General features: G+C 45.1%; 1 protein-coding gene across 1 annotated transcript; it reads right to left on the reverse strand.

Moving 5' to 3' along the window:
* Positions 1-1,440: 1,440 nt before the first annotated feature.
* On the reverse strand, positions 1,441-5,528 carry LOC146445446 (somatotropin-like). The gene is made up of 4 exons (XM_085059476.1): positions 5,374-5,528; positions 4,608-4,724; positions 4,090-4,251; positions 1,441-1,641 (listed from the first exon to the last, which is right to left on the reverse strand). The coding sequence occupies exons 1-4, from the start codon at positions 5,506-5,508 to the stop codon at positions 1,441-1,443; spliced, it is 615 nt and encodes a 204-aa protein (XP_084915602.1). The 5' UTR covers positions 5,509-5,528.
* Positions 5,529-16,477: the final 10,949 nt, after the last annotated feature.

Below are 16,477 nucleotides of genomic sequence, written 5' to 3' on the forward strand. Positions count from 1 at the left end.
GTCCCCCCCACCTCTTTTCTACTTATCCTTTTCTCTCTTTTCCCCTCTCTCTCTCTCATATTTACTATCGAATAAAGCCCATACTATTGACTGGCATATGGTCTCATTTGCACCTTAATTCGGGCAGAGGTATTTCCAAAGAACCTTAATAATTGGATCATAACACATGGCTTACCTGGTTTCACCCTCATGCTGCAGCATGAGCCTCCCAGAACCATCATGTCTTCTGCTAGGTTCTCCTGGTTGTCCCAGAAGGAGTTACCAGGAAGCTGAGGAGGATAATTTGAAGCAGCTCTGTGGGGCAGCAAGTACTAACAGGATAGCAAGATCTCATCCACTGGTAGCTGGGGGCACAATGGTCAAGCTGGTGTGGCAGCAGTTCCAGCAGATGACGCCATGGGGAGCTGCAGGGGTGCTGTGAGGGCTTCCCAGAGTGCCCTGGGCAGAGGGCTACTGCCAGTAGCAGGGCCAGCAGGAGCAAAACACATGTGGGGTGTGCAAGCAGGTCCATAGTGAATCATGACTGGCTGGAGTCGCCTGGTAACAGAGGAGGAGGCAGAGCTGGGGTGGTGCTCATGTCACAGCTTGGAGCAGGACCAGGGCTTCAGGGATGGAATATCCATCACCAAGAGACTATGTCATACTCATAGCATTCACGGCATAGAATCCTACAATGGACTGGCTTAGAAGAGACCTTAAGGATCGTCCAATTCCACCCCCCTGCCATGGGCAGGGACACCTTCCACTAGAACAGGTTGCTCCAAGCCCCATCCAAACTGGCCGTAAACACTTCCAGGGATGGGGCAATCACAACTTCTCTGGAAGCCTTTGCCAGGTCCTCACCACCTTCATACTGAAAAATAAAGATAAAAATCATAGCAGGACCTTTTCCCGGAACCTTTTCCAAGTAGATGTATCTGGAAAATCTTCTTTGGGGATACAAGCCCATCCTGCCTTCTCTTGCATTTTAGTCTTTACTACACTCTGTTCCTTCTGGCCTTAAATCCATTCCCCCATCCCAAATCTACCCTCAGCACCAAATCCACACCCTAGCTCAAAATCTGCACCTCCTAGTCCCAAATCTACTCTCCTCAGACTCAAATCCACTCTCCGGCCCAAATCTACTCCCAAATTGCTCCCCAGCTCCAAATCTTCCCACAGTCCCAAACCTACTCCCCAGTACAAATCTACCCCCAAATCTGCTTTCCCTGCTCCCCAAGCTCCAAATATGGTGCCTTAATCCCAAATCCACATCCCAAGCCCAAAATCCACCCTGTCCCATTGGCCACTCCTTCCTCCCAGCCCCTCACAGTGGCCTGTCCCACCCCAAAAAGCAGAGACATATTGACAGTAGCAGGTTTATTCTGCAGTTTTCTTTCAGAGGAGCAGGGCAGCCATGGTTGGCAAGAGGCTGGAGTGGGAACGGAGCTATCCCCGGTGTCAAATGGTGCAGTTCCCCTCTCCAAAACGCCGGCACTTCATCACCTTCAGGTAGGTCTCCACCTTGTGCAAGTCCTTCTTGAAGCAGGAGAGCAAGCCGTAGTTCTGCAGCAGCGCATCCTCACTGCGCAGGTGGATGTCAAATTTCTCATAAGTGGGTTTGAGGATCTGGGGACTCAGCAGGCTTTGGTCCTCCAGCTCCTGCAAGAGCATTGAGAGGTGCTGGGGGACGTCGTGGGGGCCTGGGAATGAACTTGGGTCACAATAACCTCCTGCAGTGCTCCAGGCTGGGGCAGAGTGGCTGGGAACAGCACTGGGAATACTGATCAACAGGAGTTGAATGTGAGCCCACATGTACCCAGGTAGGCAAGAAGCCAGTGGCACCTGATTTGCATTAGCCACAGTGTGTCCAGCAGGACCAGGGCAGTGACTGCCCCCTGTCCTGGGCACTAGTGGGGCACCTCCGGTCCTGGGGGCAGTTATGGGCCCCTCCTGACAAGAAAGGCATTGAGTTGCTTGAGCCTGTCTAGAGAAGGAAACTCAGCTGGCAAAGGGGCTGCAACACCAGGAGCAGCTGAAGGAGCTGGAGTGGCTCAGACTGGAGAAAAGGCTCAGTGGGGACCTTTTCACTCTCTTTAACCCCCGACAGGAGGGTGGATTCAGGTGGGGGTCGGGCTCTTTTCCCAGGCTCTGTCTTGTTAGTAACAGGACAACAGGACACAGCCTCAAGCTGTGTCAGAGGCATTTCAGGTTGAACATCAGGAAGAATTTCTTCGCAGAAAGGATTGTTAAACATTGGAAGGAGCTGCCCAGAGAGGTGATGAAGTCACTGTCCCTGAAGGTGTTCATGTAATGGCTGGGCATGGCACTCAGTGCTCTGGTCTGGTTGACAAGGCTCCCACTGAACTTTAAATGAGGTCAGAAGTTTATCCCTCCAGTCTTAAAGCATATTCAAAATATACATTTGAGTGTATATGTTTGCAGGAAGGACAGTGATGCAGAGCTGATGCTACAATGAGAAGGGAGCTGGGCACAGGGCTCCAGGGAAGGAGCAGTTTGTCTTTGGGGTCTTAAAATAAAGAGGAAGTTTCAGGGTCTCTCTGTACCTCCTCCAGTCTGGGAGACAGAGAAGCAGGCAAATAATTCCTTCTTCCACTTTACCAGCAAACAGAGCTGCAACCCAGACTGAAGCCATATACATTTGGAGTGGAAAGCTGCAGTTAGCCTCTCCTCCTACTCTGCTGTAGTCACCAGCTGCCGCAAACAGGACAACGTTGGTTAAGGAAAATGTGCCATAAATGGGTGAAATATGATTGTTTGGCTGGTTTCTGTGTACTGTTTCCTAATGCCCAAGCACATACCAAACGGAGACCTTAAAGACTGTCTTGTTCCAACACTCCCTGCCACAGGCCTGGACACCTTCCACTAGACCAGGTTGCTCCAAGCTACACCCTACATGCCCTTGAACACTTTTATAGTTGGGTAGCCACAGCCTCTCTGGGCAACTTGTGACATGGCCTCACCACCCTCACAGTAAAGAATTTTTCCCCCCAAAAAAAATCTGGAAGTGGTACTGGTACCTATCCCTACTTTCTCCTGCTGAAGTGCCACGACAAAAGGTCTCTGTTTACTCTTTGAGCCTGAATTTAAGAGTAATTTTAATGGTGGAAGATGTCAACAATATTCCAGACTCATTTCTCACAGCTGCAGGCCTCAGAGCTCTAGCTACAGGGTGAACCTTCTACATAAACTAAATTACAGAATAAACCTAACTGAAAAGGTGTTCTGGCAGATAATGCCCAACTTCATTTTAAAAAAACACAGCAAAAATAAAGTAGACTATATAGGCGACTTAGAGCAAAGGTGGTGAGTGACTTTTTACATGGGCAGATAGAGACAGGACAAGGGGAAATGATTTTTAACTAAAAGGTGAGAGAGATATAGGTTAGGTATTGGGAAAAAATTCTTCTCTATGAAGATGGTGAGGCCCTAGCACAGGTTGTCCAGAGAAGCTGTGGCTCTGACATCCCTGGAAGTGTTCAAGGCCGGGTTGGATGGAGCTTGGAGCAACCTGGTTTAGTGGAAGGTGTCCCTGCCTGTGGCATAGGGTTGGAACAACATAAGCTTTAAAGTCCCTTGCAACCCAGACTATTTGATGGATCTATGATTGGTTGTTTCTTGAATAGGATCACCCCTCAGCTCTCAGGATACTGTATTAATATATGAGGGAAACACCAGAGTATAGGTTTCTGTCTGTACACAGATGTATTTATAAAATGTTGTGAATCCTCACAAAATTTGCTGCATTTCAAAGTATTTTGCATGGAGATGTAGCAAATATTATTTTGCTATTAGTACAATTGAATATTGTTGCTGGGTTTGGGAAGACCTTTAGTGTGGATTGTTGTGATTGTTGATCAGTAGTGCTTTGTGATGGGTGTTAACATTTTTTATCCTCCCTAACGATGAAATCCTATGTGCAGTGTCATGATCTCATTCTCTAATGGTAAGCAAAGTCCTAAGGATGCCACTGGTCTTAGAAGTGGACGGTGGTGAGATTTCTCATAGTCTTTGGATCCCTGAGAGATGAGTGCCCTGTGTCTGGGATATCTCTGTAATTCCATAGTCATGCTACATGCTGCAACTTACCCTCATCAAAGCTTGGATTCCTTCCTCCAGGTCCTTTAGTTTTTCATACACTCTGTCCGAGGTGCCAAAAACCAGATTGTTTGTGAACATCTTGCTGAGGTACTGCACTGGGGTCAGCCAGGACTGAATGAGAACCAGGGAAAACCGAAGCAGCTCCATGTCCTGAAATTAAGACAAGAAAGGGTCAAAGCTGTGCAGGGGTATTTGGTAGAGGGTCCTGCTCCCTCTGGAACACCTGGAGACATGGCACCGCTCCTGCACCATTCAAGCTGGGGAGCACCACTCAGACCTGTGTCCTGTGCAGACAATAGGTTTTCTCATCCTTGGGGTGGGAATATGACTTATAGTGTAGCCCAGAAAAGTATTTATTTCTTCATGCAGGGTTCAACGAATCAAAAAGGGAGGGGAAGGAAGAATCACCCAAGTGTTCACAGATAAAAATCTTCTATTCCTGCAGTGAAGCACAGCTGGGGTCTTCAGGCAGGTCTGTGCTTGCCCCGAGGGCGAAAAGAACTTACCGATTTCTGCTGGGCATCATCCTTCTTCAAGGGAGCAGGGATGGTTTCCGAGTAACAAAATGCTACCTGGGAATTCTTGTTTGTGTGTCTTTGGTCCTCTGGAATGTAGGTGCGTTCCTATGGAGAAATCCCAAATACACTCAGATCTGTTGCCCATATTCTGGAGAAGACCTCAGACACATCCCAAGCTGTTCTGAGTGATTACTCTTTGCAAGAAATAAATGTGAGGCATGAGGTGCCTCTGGACAGGGTTGGCAGGTAGGAAGCAGGAATATCATGTTGGCACAATGGCTACTGGACCTAATGATCTCCCTAAACCAAGGTGCTGAGGTGAACACAAACCACATCTGGACTAGGTTCTCCCAAGGAGTAAATTACCCCAAAGGACAGCTCTTGCCAAAGTGACAGCTCATGCCAGCTCCTTTCAGCAGAAGAAACTAGACAGTTTTAAGCACTCAGACTCTCCTAGGGCCAGAGGTGACTGACACAGGAAAGTCTTGTTGCATATCTGTGCCATGTCCCAGCTGATCCTGTGAAGCCATGATCCTGAGAAGTGTGGTGTGCAAGATCAGAGTAGGGGGACAGAGCGCTGAGAGGAGGAAACAGGGTCCAGTCTGATGAGACATAACCTGTCCTATCCTGTTAACACCCTCTATCCTCATCAAAAGTGAACAGAGGAGACACCAATATTTTAAAGGTCTCTGTTACACAGTCCTTAACCCATCAAGCTAAAGTGGAGGAGATGCTCAGAGTCCACACCACTTACAAATTCCTTGTATGTCTCGGCAGCCAGGAGGTGAAGGTGCTGAGCCCTCAACACAGCATTGGCAAACAGGCTGGAAAGGGGTATGGCTGGGAAGGTGGCAGCTTGTTGTGGCCACTGCAGTCCCAGAATGATCATGGCAATGGCGAGAGGAGAGAACCATGACCCTGCAGCAAAGCATAGAGGAAGGTGTTAGCAGTCTTCAGGAAACTGGACTGAGGAGAGAGAGTTAATTCCCAGTCTCTTCTGTCCATGCTGGCTGATTGCTTATCTTCCACCAAGAGTAAGCTTAGCCCTCTCCAAAATTCTTCGAAACCCTTTCACTGAGACCTGCCCCCTGACCTTCTGCTTTTCCTAGTATTATCAGCAGTGTAGTCCTGGCTGGAGTCATGGTTGCTCCATGAAAACTAGTGTGTGTCCCAATGCTTTTCCCTGATACACTCATGTTTTTCCTTTTCTCATGAGTACTTGCCCATATGAAAAGAGCATGGTGCACTCTGGTTCCATGAGCAAGCAGAGGATGATGAGTGCCAGGTGAGGGCCTGGGAGCACCTCACTGTAGCCAGGGTTTATGCCATGCTGCTGATGTGACATGGGCTGTCTGCTCTTGCTGGGGTGAGAGATGGTGACATTGCCTGTGCTCCAACCAGCTCTCTGGGATATGCCTGTAGAATTTGGTGATCTTTGTCAAGCCTAAATATTTTCAGACCGTGACATCTGACTCACACTAGTGTCTGTCTGTGCCGCAAAGACTACACACTTAATCTCAGACAAGTACCCCTTGATGGAGAAACACCCTGGAACCTGTAGAACTTGGCCTGTTGGGGCTAAAGATTAAGTTGTGGATTAAAGTCACACTGCAGGGAAAGGTATTCTTTTTCATTGGTTTATAAATTGCCATACTTTAGGTTAGGGCTGTCACAAGAGTGTGTGTATCCCACCACATACCACCCCATTGCCATCTCCTCTCACCCTACACACATGGGAACACTGACAAATTCTTTAAAACTGAAATTAAAAGTACCTGGAGCCATTTCTGCCTGGTGAGTTGCTCAGGTGTTGCTTGACAGTGAATATTTCCTCCTTTCATCTGGCAAAGGGAACTGTTGAGCCACCCTTTATATAGCTGGGCATCTGTTTAAAATGTATCTGTGTGTCTATGATCACAACAACTCTGCATCTTCTATGTGCATAAATGCACAGGTGTTCACAATGATGCTACCTCATTGTAGTCATTTATACACAGATGTACAAGTTGGGAAGGTTGTTTGCCTCAAGGATGAAATCAGTGCTCAATGATTTCACCATATCCTGCTGTTTATTGCAAATAGAAATTTCCTAGTCATTGGAAGACCCGTCCCAAGTCACACTTTTATATGGTGGAATTTGCTTTGTCCACCTGATTTTCCTGCCTGGCTCTGCAGCCTTGGCTCACAGTTCACAGGCTTGACATACCAGTCTGGGAGATTTCTGACTTAAAGCAAATGGCAAGTTGTTCTAGGGCAGGTCTAGATTGGATATGAGGGAAAATGTCTTCTTCAAAAGGGTTGTCCAGCCCTGGCACAGGCTGCACCTGGGACTTTAATCCACAACTTAATCTTTAGTCTAAAGAGGCCAAGTTCTACAGGTTCCAGGGTGTTTCTCCATTAAGGGGTATTTGTCTGAGGTTAAGTTTGTGGTCTTTGCAGCACAGACAGACACTAGTGTGAGTCAAATGTCACAGGCTGAAAACGTTTAGGCTTGACAAAGATCTACCACGGGCAGTGGTGGAGTCCCCATTCCTGGAGGGATTCAAAAGTTTTGTCCATGTGGCACTTGGAGACATAGGTTAGTGGTGGGCTTGACAGTGCTGGGGGAACAGTTGGACTTGGTGATCTCAGAGGGCTTTTCCAACCTAAATAATTCTGTGATTCTAAGATGTGTTTCCCTTTATTGTTAGTGGGGATAGAGCTGGATGGATGTTGTGTGATTAATCCTATTTCTTTCAATTTCTTCCAAAATGTCAAATGTTCAGCAAATAGTATTGCTGAACAGGTTTGCTGTGGGTGCGACAAAGAGCTGTCATGCCTAGGCGCTTTTTTGGGTTCCAGCCTGCCGACTTTGCAATCCAGATGCCAGAGCTCTGGGAGGTTTCTCTCATCCTCATTCTGTGAGAAGATCTGGTTATGGACATCTGCCTGCTCCTTCCTAAGCAGATTAAGCAGAGGGCTGCTGTGGAAAGGAGGTAGAAGAGATAGGGAAGAGAAGATGGGGAGGAGAATCATAGAATCATGGGACGATTTGGCTTGGAAGGGACCTTTAAGGTCATCTCGTTCCAACCCCCTGCTATGGGACACCTTCCACTAGACCAGGTTGCTCCAAGCCCCATCCAGCCTGGCCTTGAAGAGGAGAGGTCACAGCATACCTATCCCTTCTTTTGAGCAAAACGAAACAGAACCTCAGATGGGCAACTACAGGGGCATCTTGAAGGTGTTCTACTCCTTATAAGGCACCGATTACCCCAAACCGCACTGATTTGAGTTTTTGTTTGGAGTTCAGGGTCTGTTTCTGGTCGGGTGTTGATTTGGCTTCTCTAGACCCTGTGTTTGCCATGCCTCCCCCAGACCCTGTGTTTGCCATGCCTCTCAGTGTGGTTCAGTTTCCAAGAGGCAGCATCATCCCCAGAGCAGCTGGAGCAGACGGTGGAGAGCTAGTTAATAAACACGCTGGGGAGAGCATGGTCTGTTCTGATGAGCCCATGAAGAGGTGGAGATGTGGTGGTGTCACAAGGTAAATGTCAGTCCTTGGAGAACTGGGAACAGCTATCAGGTGTCCTGTCACCCAATAGCTGGCAACATCTGGTTGTGTTTTTCTACTCCAGATTGTATTTAAATATGTCAATATTTGTCAGAGATGAGCAGAGCAGCAGGACCTCAGCACAACCCACACTGCTGCCTGTGAATGATGAGGTACAACTGCAGCACCTTGCACCCATGTCCTGCCGCCTCTTGCTGTCACTGGCTGGCTCTCTAGCTTTGTTAGTGAGAGCCTGATGCTAAGTCAACATTTTTTATGTTGTAGCCAAACATGGAAATGCTGGAATGATCAGCCTGTACAGTTCCCCTGAGGCTTGGGTTCTTCCCAGTCCTTTCTGGGGATTAAAGGAGAAAGAAACATCGTAGGGAAGGCAGTATGTCACTGAAATATTGGGCTGGGGAAACACACACCACTGGCAGAGCTGCAGTTGCATAAGATCACAAAGCTCAACTTAGCATTTTTCTATATTTCAAAGACAGGCCTTCACAATGTAAAGTAGCACCTCCTAAAAATAATGTGTCACTGTAATTTCCAAGTTCCTTTTTTAATTTTTTTTTGAAAGAGAAAAAAACCACTTCTCTTCAGGATGTTCCCATGTCCACCTACCTTACCCTGAGAATCACTACTTGAACAATTTGAACTGAAGAAGTGAAACAACTTGCTTGCAGGTATGTGTGCTCCTTGATTCCTGGGGACCTGCCAGGATGGGGTGGCTGTGTGGAGAGGATCATCGCAGCCTGATGGGAGAGTACAGATGATAAGTCCTCACTCAAGGACCCACTGCCATCCCACAGCCTAGTCTCTGCAAGCTGGAAGGCAATGATGTGATTGACAGAAGTTTGAAGTGACAGTTGATGCCTCTTCCAGCTCATTGTTCAGAAGGTAAATTCCTTTTTGGATTTGATTTACAGGTTTTATTTACTAGAGGTAGGACTGCATTATTTCACTCAATCCATTTGGAAAGATTTTAGAATTATAAATTCTAAAATTCTATTTTTATATATCTATGTGTGTGTGGGTGGGTGTGGGTATTTATGTGGGTGTGGGTGTGGGTATTTATGTATGTGTGTGCGTATATATATATATATGCATATATGCACATGTATGTGTGTGTATATATATATATATATATATAATTTTAAAATTCTGTAAAATTCTAAATGACCGGCATTGGAAGGGACCTTAAAAATCATCTCGTTACAAGCCCTGCCCAAGGCAAGGACACCTTCCACTAGACCTGGTGGTTCCAAGCCCCATCCATTTTGGTCTTGGGCACTTCCATTGATACGGCAGCCACAGCTTCTCTGGGCACCCTGTACCAGGGCCTCACCACCCTCACAGGGAATATTTTCCTCCCAGTAGCCCATCTAACCTTGCCCTCTGCTAGTGTGATGCCATTCCCCCTTGTCCTCTCAGTGTGAAACCATTTTCCCTTATCCTGTCATTACACTGCCTTGTAAATAGTCCCGCTCAATCTTTCTTGTAGGCTCTCTTAGGCTAAAGAGGCCCAGGACTGCAACTCAGTCTGTGCAAACTGGCCCCCCCTGTTCAAGCACCCCTGACTCCAGTTTCCAACCTGTGGAAATATATTTTATGATTATTTATTCTGAAAACCCTCCTGTTTTCTGCATCTATAAATGTTGGTTGAAGTTTTTAGACTGGTTCTTTACTAAACTACTCTAAAACATGCTGTGTTTCTGATGACCAGTCAGCCTGGAGGTCCACTACTTGTGCTCATTTGCCACATGGATCATTACCTCTCTTCCCTGCTTCTGCAATTGTTTTTCTGTGATAATTAGCCGTAAGAAAAACCATATCCAGAGAAGTGTGCAAAAGCAGTCAGTAAGACTATCTATGAAGTTCAATTTCCCTGTGACTGGCTTCGGGCTGCAGCAAAGGAGCCAGATAAAGAGATTTCAGATCCCGGGAATAATCCCTATCCATGCCTTGGGGAATGTCACAGTCACTGCCCATGCCTCAGTTTCTCCATCAGTAAAATGATGGTGCTGAAACTCATTAGCAACACAGCTGGAAAGCAGGTAATGATTGCAGAGAGGTAAATTAAAAATAGATCTCACCTCTTCTGCTGAAAAAAAAGCAAAGCCAGTCAATTGAGCCAGTTTCCAATGGTTTTTTAAAAAATCTTTAAATTGAAATGCTGCAACAGCAAGTTGTCCAGGAACAGGCTGCAGCAGGGAATAAAAACAGACTCTGTGAAGAGTCATTCATTCTGATTTTCTCAGTCTCTCTCTCCACCAGTGGATCTGACACCATCACATGTCTCCCAGCATGAGATGCCACTGAGGAACCCTCAGCCTTAACCTTCCTGGGCTGAATTGTTTGGTCAGTGCCTCTCCAAATAAATGCACTGTCCTATGGGATGGGGAGGGAAGGTGCTGAGGCCAAATCCCAGCTCTATCAGTTCCACAGCCCCATATGGAGATTCCCAAAACAGGTTATGCTGAAGACTTTGCTGTATGCCGGTGGGTGTGGAGAGGAGCCATCCCAAGGTGCACAGTATGAGGAGAACTGGAGCCTCTCTGCTCTGGAGACAGGCTGAGAGAGCTGGGATTGAGAAGGCTTCTGGGACAGCTTAAAGCCCCTTCCAGTGCCTAAAGGGGCTCCAAGAGAGCTGGAGAGGCACTTTGGACAAGGGCATGGAGTGACAATACAAGGTGAAATGGCTTCACACTGACAGTGATGCCTGATGGGTTTTTGTATTTTTTATTTTACTTTTATACTCTCTTTATATATATCCTTTATATATAACCTTTTTTTTTTTTTCCGTTTCTGTACTTTTTACTCCCTGTATCTTAACCCTACATGTCTATTACCCTAGTACTCCTTGCCCTGCTCAGAATCTTTTGGGAAGACGAAACAAACCCACAATCTCAAAAGCATAATGCACAACTTTGAACAGGGCCCCCATCACTGAGTTTTTTGTAAACTAAGTAGCAATCTTTTGCGGGGGGGCAATTTTAATAAGGGGGCAATTACTTCATTTGTTAGACTTCTTATTAGAGACTTTTAGATAGGTATTCTAATCTAGGCTGTCCATAAATTGTATACGGGGGATATCGTCGGGACTTTTGGGGCTTTTTGCTTGCCTTTGGGGCTTGCTTGTTCGTTGGTGCACATCTGGAACCCTATTAAACCAAGGTAAAACCCCTTTCCTATACTGTGTGTCTGCGTCTAAAAATTTTTCTAGCAATTTAAGGCATCTGTTCTGGCGAGCCAGGCAGGAGGAAAAGGAACCCCAGGTTCTGATCTTAGACCGAGAAACACCCCGCTGCATCCCCCCCACTGCTGGCACTAGGAGAGAAAGGCGGCGATTTCAAGATCGAAATCCGGGAGTTTCCCAAGACCGCAGGAACACAACTAGAGAAGTAAGATCAAAGGGGTTGTTTTATGATTTTGAAGATAGCTGCTAGCAGTCGAGAGATCTCCAGATCTCCAAGGGTGAGAGCGTGGCCAGGGAAACCATAAAAGGAGGTTTTTTAACCGCTCTGTTCCCACAGAGTGGGGAAATTGTAAAAAGAGGGGGATGCCCTTCGTAAATACTCACAGGGAGCCACATAGGGCTCACGGGGGGAGCTGTGGCTTGGGGGGGGCTGCAGCCCACAGGTTGGAGTGTAAGTTCAACTGCCGAAGTTCGAATCCCACCAGGGTTTCTAAGCTGAACACGCGTGGTTTTCAGGCTTGCTTTCTTTGCTCTGCTGGTTCTGTGCTAATTTTAGGTTAGGAACTTTTTCCTACTGTTTCTTTCTGTTTATAAGTAAAATATGAGTAGTGTGCTATCTACCAACCCAAACATTCCGCAGGATTCCCCGCTGGGTTTGATTTTGAAAAACTAGAATCTGCTAACAGTACGAAGTGTTGATTTACATTCCAGTAAATTAACCAGACTTTCACTGTAAATATAACCTACATTAAAACTAGAAGAGTAGAGTAAATAACCTCAGTTAAGCAGTTTAAATAATGAACTTATTACAAAGTTACTCATAGAACTCCGAGTTCAAAGCCGGTTTAAAGAGTTAAAATATGCAGAATTGTTTTCTATATTTCTAAATCGAGAAGAAGCGTATAAGCAAATAAAAAAGAACAGCTTTGAGATACCTTTACAAAAATTAGAAAATAAAAAAGATAGACAGAAGCAGCCTCCAACAAAAGATGAAGAAATAGACATGACAGACACAGACTTAGTGGCACCAAATTTATGAAAGAAAGCATCACACCAACTGCAACAGGGGCCGGTGCCCCCTCTCCTCCCCCCTCTTCCTCCTCTTCTTCCTCCTCCTGCTCCCCCACCGCCATTCTGGCTGTCTGCTCCCCCCCTTCACTTACTTGATACAGCACGGAAGAAAGAGGAGGTGTGGCCGCCTCCTCCCCCACTGCCACCATCCCCGGAGTGGTCTGATGACGAAAATGAAGGCGAGAGCAAGAGCAGAGACAAGGGTAGAATCAGGGGTAGAAGCAAGGGCAGAGGCAAAGAGAGAGACCGGGGCAGAGGGAAGGGCGGAACCGGGACTGACCAGGATGGAGAGGAAAGAACGTCTACCGCTGGCCCCTCCCAGACTGGGGAAAGGGGGGGCGGCAGGTGTCACCCTCTCCACAGCTCCACTAGAGCTGAGATGGAAAAAATCCAAATCAAGTGTGAGTCAAATGAATCCAGTGTAGATGTAAATAGCTCAGAAAAAGAAGGGGAAACCGAGGCTGAAGCTGCAAGCAGCAAACCTGCTGGGAAGAAAAGGGGGAAAATAGCCCGGGAAGCTATCGGAGCTGCCAGTCCAGTAGCAAAACGTACTATATCTAAGAGAGATGAATCAAGGAAAGGGGAGCCTGTCCTGGAAGTGCCTCTAAGGCAAGCTGTCGAGAATCAAAAGATAGTTTATATCAAAACTCCTTTCTCCCTCTGAGAACTCCAACAATTGAAAGAATCAGTTAGAACATATAGAAACAGTCCAGAAAAAGTAGCCATGCGGTTTGAATTAGCTATCAAGGCACAAAACCCAGATTAGAGTGACCTGAATGTAATGTTAGATGAAGTACTGGATAGTACAAAAAAAGAGATGGTTATCAAGGCTGCTGTAAATGCTGTGGAAACTCAAATTGCAGCTGGAACCATTCAAAGACCTGTTGGTAATATTTTTCCTTTAATAAATCCAGGTTGGGATCCCAATGTGCCAGAGGAAATGGCCAAATTAAAACAGTATCAAAAGTGGATAGTTATTGGACTAAAATGTACTGTTCCTAAAGCAATTAATTGAGCCAAAGTATATGAAATTAAGCAAGGTCTAACTGAGACCCCCACAGATTTCCTGAACAAGCTCAAAGAGGCTGCACGGAAGTACACAAACCTGGACTTGGATTCCCCAATGCAGCAGTCTCATTTAGCCTACATATTTGTAGGCCAATCTACACCTGTTATAAAAAAAAAGCTGCAAAAATTAGATGAGTATGATATAAATAGGTTGTTGAGTGTAACCTAGAAAGTATACTAAAATAGAGATTCAACAGATAAAGATACTGGTAAACCCCATTACAAGAAGAAACAGGGTCAAGAGAAAAGAAAAAATCCACCTCACGCTCCTCTAGCCGAGGACCAGTGTGCCATCTGCAAGAAAGAGAGACACTGGAAGAACGAGTGTCCAATGCAAGCGAAAGAGATGCCCACATCTTCTCAATTAGCTGTAAATGAGAATTGACAGGGACCGAAGGCATTATCCACCCCAGCGGAGCCTTTGGTTATAATTAAGCTGGAAAAAGATAATGTTGAATTTTTAGTTAATACGGGGGCAACATATTCTGTGTTAAATACTTTAAAAGAAAAACTGAGTCAAGATACTGTAAATGTAATTGGTGCCACGGGGGTAAGTGAAACAAGGCCTTTCTTTCAACCTTTAAAATTTAAACTGGGGAAACATTAAGTGACTCATGAATTTTTATATATGCCAAATTCTCCAAAACCATTGTTGGGCAGAGATTTATTAGAAAAATTAGAAACAAAAATTAAATTTTCCAAAGAAGAGAGAGCGAAAGTTATAATTCCTGAATCTAAATTTGTCGAAGCAGCAACTATTCTTATCCAAGAATGTTGTAGAAAAATTCCTAAAAAAGTTAAAGATGCAGTAATTCCAATAGTATGGGCCAGTGACTTTCCTGAGAAATCCAAAAAAGCTGAACCTGTGAGTATTGCACTCAAAGCGGGAGCAACACCGGTAAGGCAAAAACAATACCCTCTAAAATTAGAAAGTCGTAAGGAACTGGCACCTGTAATTAAGAAATTTCTCAAATTCGGGTTGCTAGTGGAATGTGAATCCAAATACAACACACCCATCCTACCAGTAAAAAAGCTGATAGTAAGAGTTACAAGCTAGTGCAAGATTTGAGGGCAATCAAGAAAATTACAGAGGACATACATTCAGTTATACCAAATCCCTACACCTTTCTAACCACATTAACAAATGAATTAAAATGGTTCTCAGTCTCACATCTCAAAGATGCCCTTTTTCTCTATTCCAATCCACAAAGATAGCTAAGAGCTTTTTGCTTTTGAGTGAGAAAATCCTGAGACAAGAAGAAAGACTCAACTAACTTGGACAGTGCTACCCCAAGAGTTCAAGAACAGCCCAACAATATTTGGACACCAGCTATCAAAAGAACTGGAAAACTAGAAAAAACAGGAACCAAAAAGAGAAATCCTTCAATATGTAAATGACATCCTGATCGCAGCAAAAACACGAGATGACTGCATCCAACTCACTGTAAGTCTTTTGAATTTCTTGGGCATGGGTAGATACCGAGTCTGAAAGGAAAAGGCACAGGTTGCCAAAGAAACTGTAGTATACCTGGAGCTAGAAATCTTCCATGGTCATCGACATCTTAACAGAAAACAGAAAGAAGCTATCTGTCGGCTTCCAGAGCCCCACAGGGTGAGAGAGATGCAAGCTTTCCTCAGCATGGTAAGTTAGTGTCGACTTTGAGTAGCAAAGTATAAAATACTAGTAAAGCCTCTGTATGAAACCTTAAAAACAACTGGAAAAAAAACCATTAACTAAACAGAAAAAGCGAAAGCTACCTTTAAACAATTAAAACATTCCTTAATGTCTGCTCCAGCTTTAGAGCTACCAGATTTAACAAAGCCCTTCGAACTATTCACATATGAGTGGCAAAATGTAGCTCTTGGAGTGCTAGCACAATATCTTAAAGATCAGCAAAGAGCTGTGGCCTATTTTTCAAAACAGCTAGACAATGTTAGCCAAGAGTGGCCAGGGTGTCTGAAAGCCATGGCAGCAACTGTCATCCTAATCCAGGAAGCTCAGAAATTCACCCTTAGGCAGCACATTGTCATGTATGTACCCCACACCGTGATTTCTGTGCTAGAGCAAAAGGGGGGACACTAGTTATCCCTTAGCAGAATGCTTAAATACCAGGCTGTATTGTTAAAACAAGACGATGTCACTCTAAAAACAACATCTGTTGTAAATCCCGCAATGTTTTTGTCATCCACACTGCTCGATAACGTACCTGAGCATAACTGTTTGCAGACAATAAAAGAAACCTATTCCAGTAGACCAGACCTGAAAGATGTGCCTCTGGAAAATCCAGATTGAGAACTTTTCACTGATGAGAGCAGTTTCATACGGAACGGCAAGCGTATTACAGGCTACGCAGTGACCACCACAGATGAAGTAATTGAGGCAAAAGCCTTGCCTTCAGATGTATCATCACAGAAAGCTGAACTGATTGCACTGACCAAAGCTCTAGAACTGAGCGAGAGAAAGAAGGTAAATATATGGACTGATTCCAAATATGTATTCAGTGTTGTTCATGCCATAGAGCTATTTAGAAAGAACGTGGCCTGCTAACTGCTCAAGGTAATGGCATTAAACATGCCAAACAAATCTTAGCACTCCTGCAGAGCATCTAGAAACCTACAGAAATAGCTGTCATGCACTGTAAAAGTCATCAAAAGGAAAAAACAACTCCTGAAGTGAAAAATCGCTTTGCTTATGAAATGGCAAGAGAGATAGCAGAAAAAGGCATTTTTGCAATAGTGCCACAGAAAGAAGTAGATCTGACAGGGTTTGCTCCAAAATATGATCAGAGTGACCAACAGTTAATTAAATCTCTTAAAGCTGAAATTAAAGAAGGTAGGTGGGCTGTTACACCTGTAGGCCAAGTTGTAGTCCCACCCCCGATCCTTCGAAAAATAGCGCAAAGAGAACATGAGAGTACACACTGGAGAACAGAAAACCTTTTAAAACATCTAAAAAAAGTAGTGATAGAGAAAAAAATTACTGACATCGTG

This window comes from Lichenostomus cassidix, chromosome 1 (genome assembly GCF_008360975.1).
Source record: "Lichenostomus cassidix isolate B80296 chromosome 1, HeHo_3.0, whole genome shotgun sequence".
In the NCBI taxonomy this organism is placed as follows: domain Eukaryota; kingdom Metazoa; phylum Chordata; class Aves; order Passeriformes; family Meliphagidae; genus Lichenostomus; species Lichenostomus cassidix.

Excerpts from the sequence above, each read along its gene's own strand:
- LOC146445446 (XM_085059476.1), bottom strand. The coding sequence starts at position 5,508 with ATGATCATTCTGGGACTGCAGTGGCCACAACAAGCTGCCACCTTCCCA. Across the intron at positions 4,725-5,373 it reads CCGAGACATACAAGGAATTT|GAACGCACCTACATTCCAGA; the intron begins GTAAGTGGTGTG and ends ATTTCTCCATAG. Across the intron at positions 1,642-4,089 it reads GAATCCAAGCTTTGATGAGG|GAGCTGGAGGACCAAAGCCT; the intron begins GTAAGTTGCAGC and ends ATGCTCTTGCAG.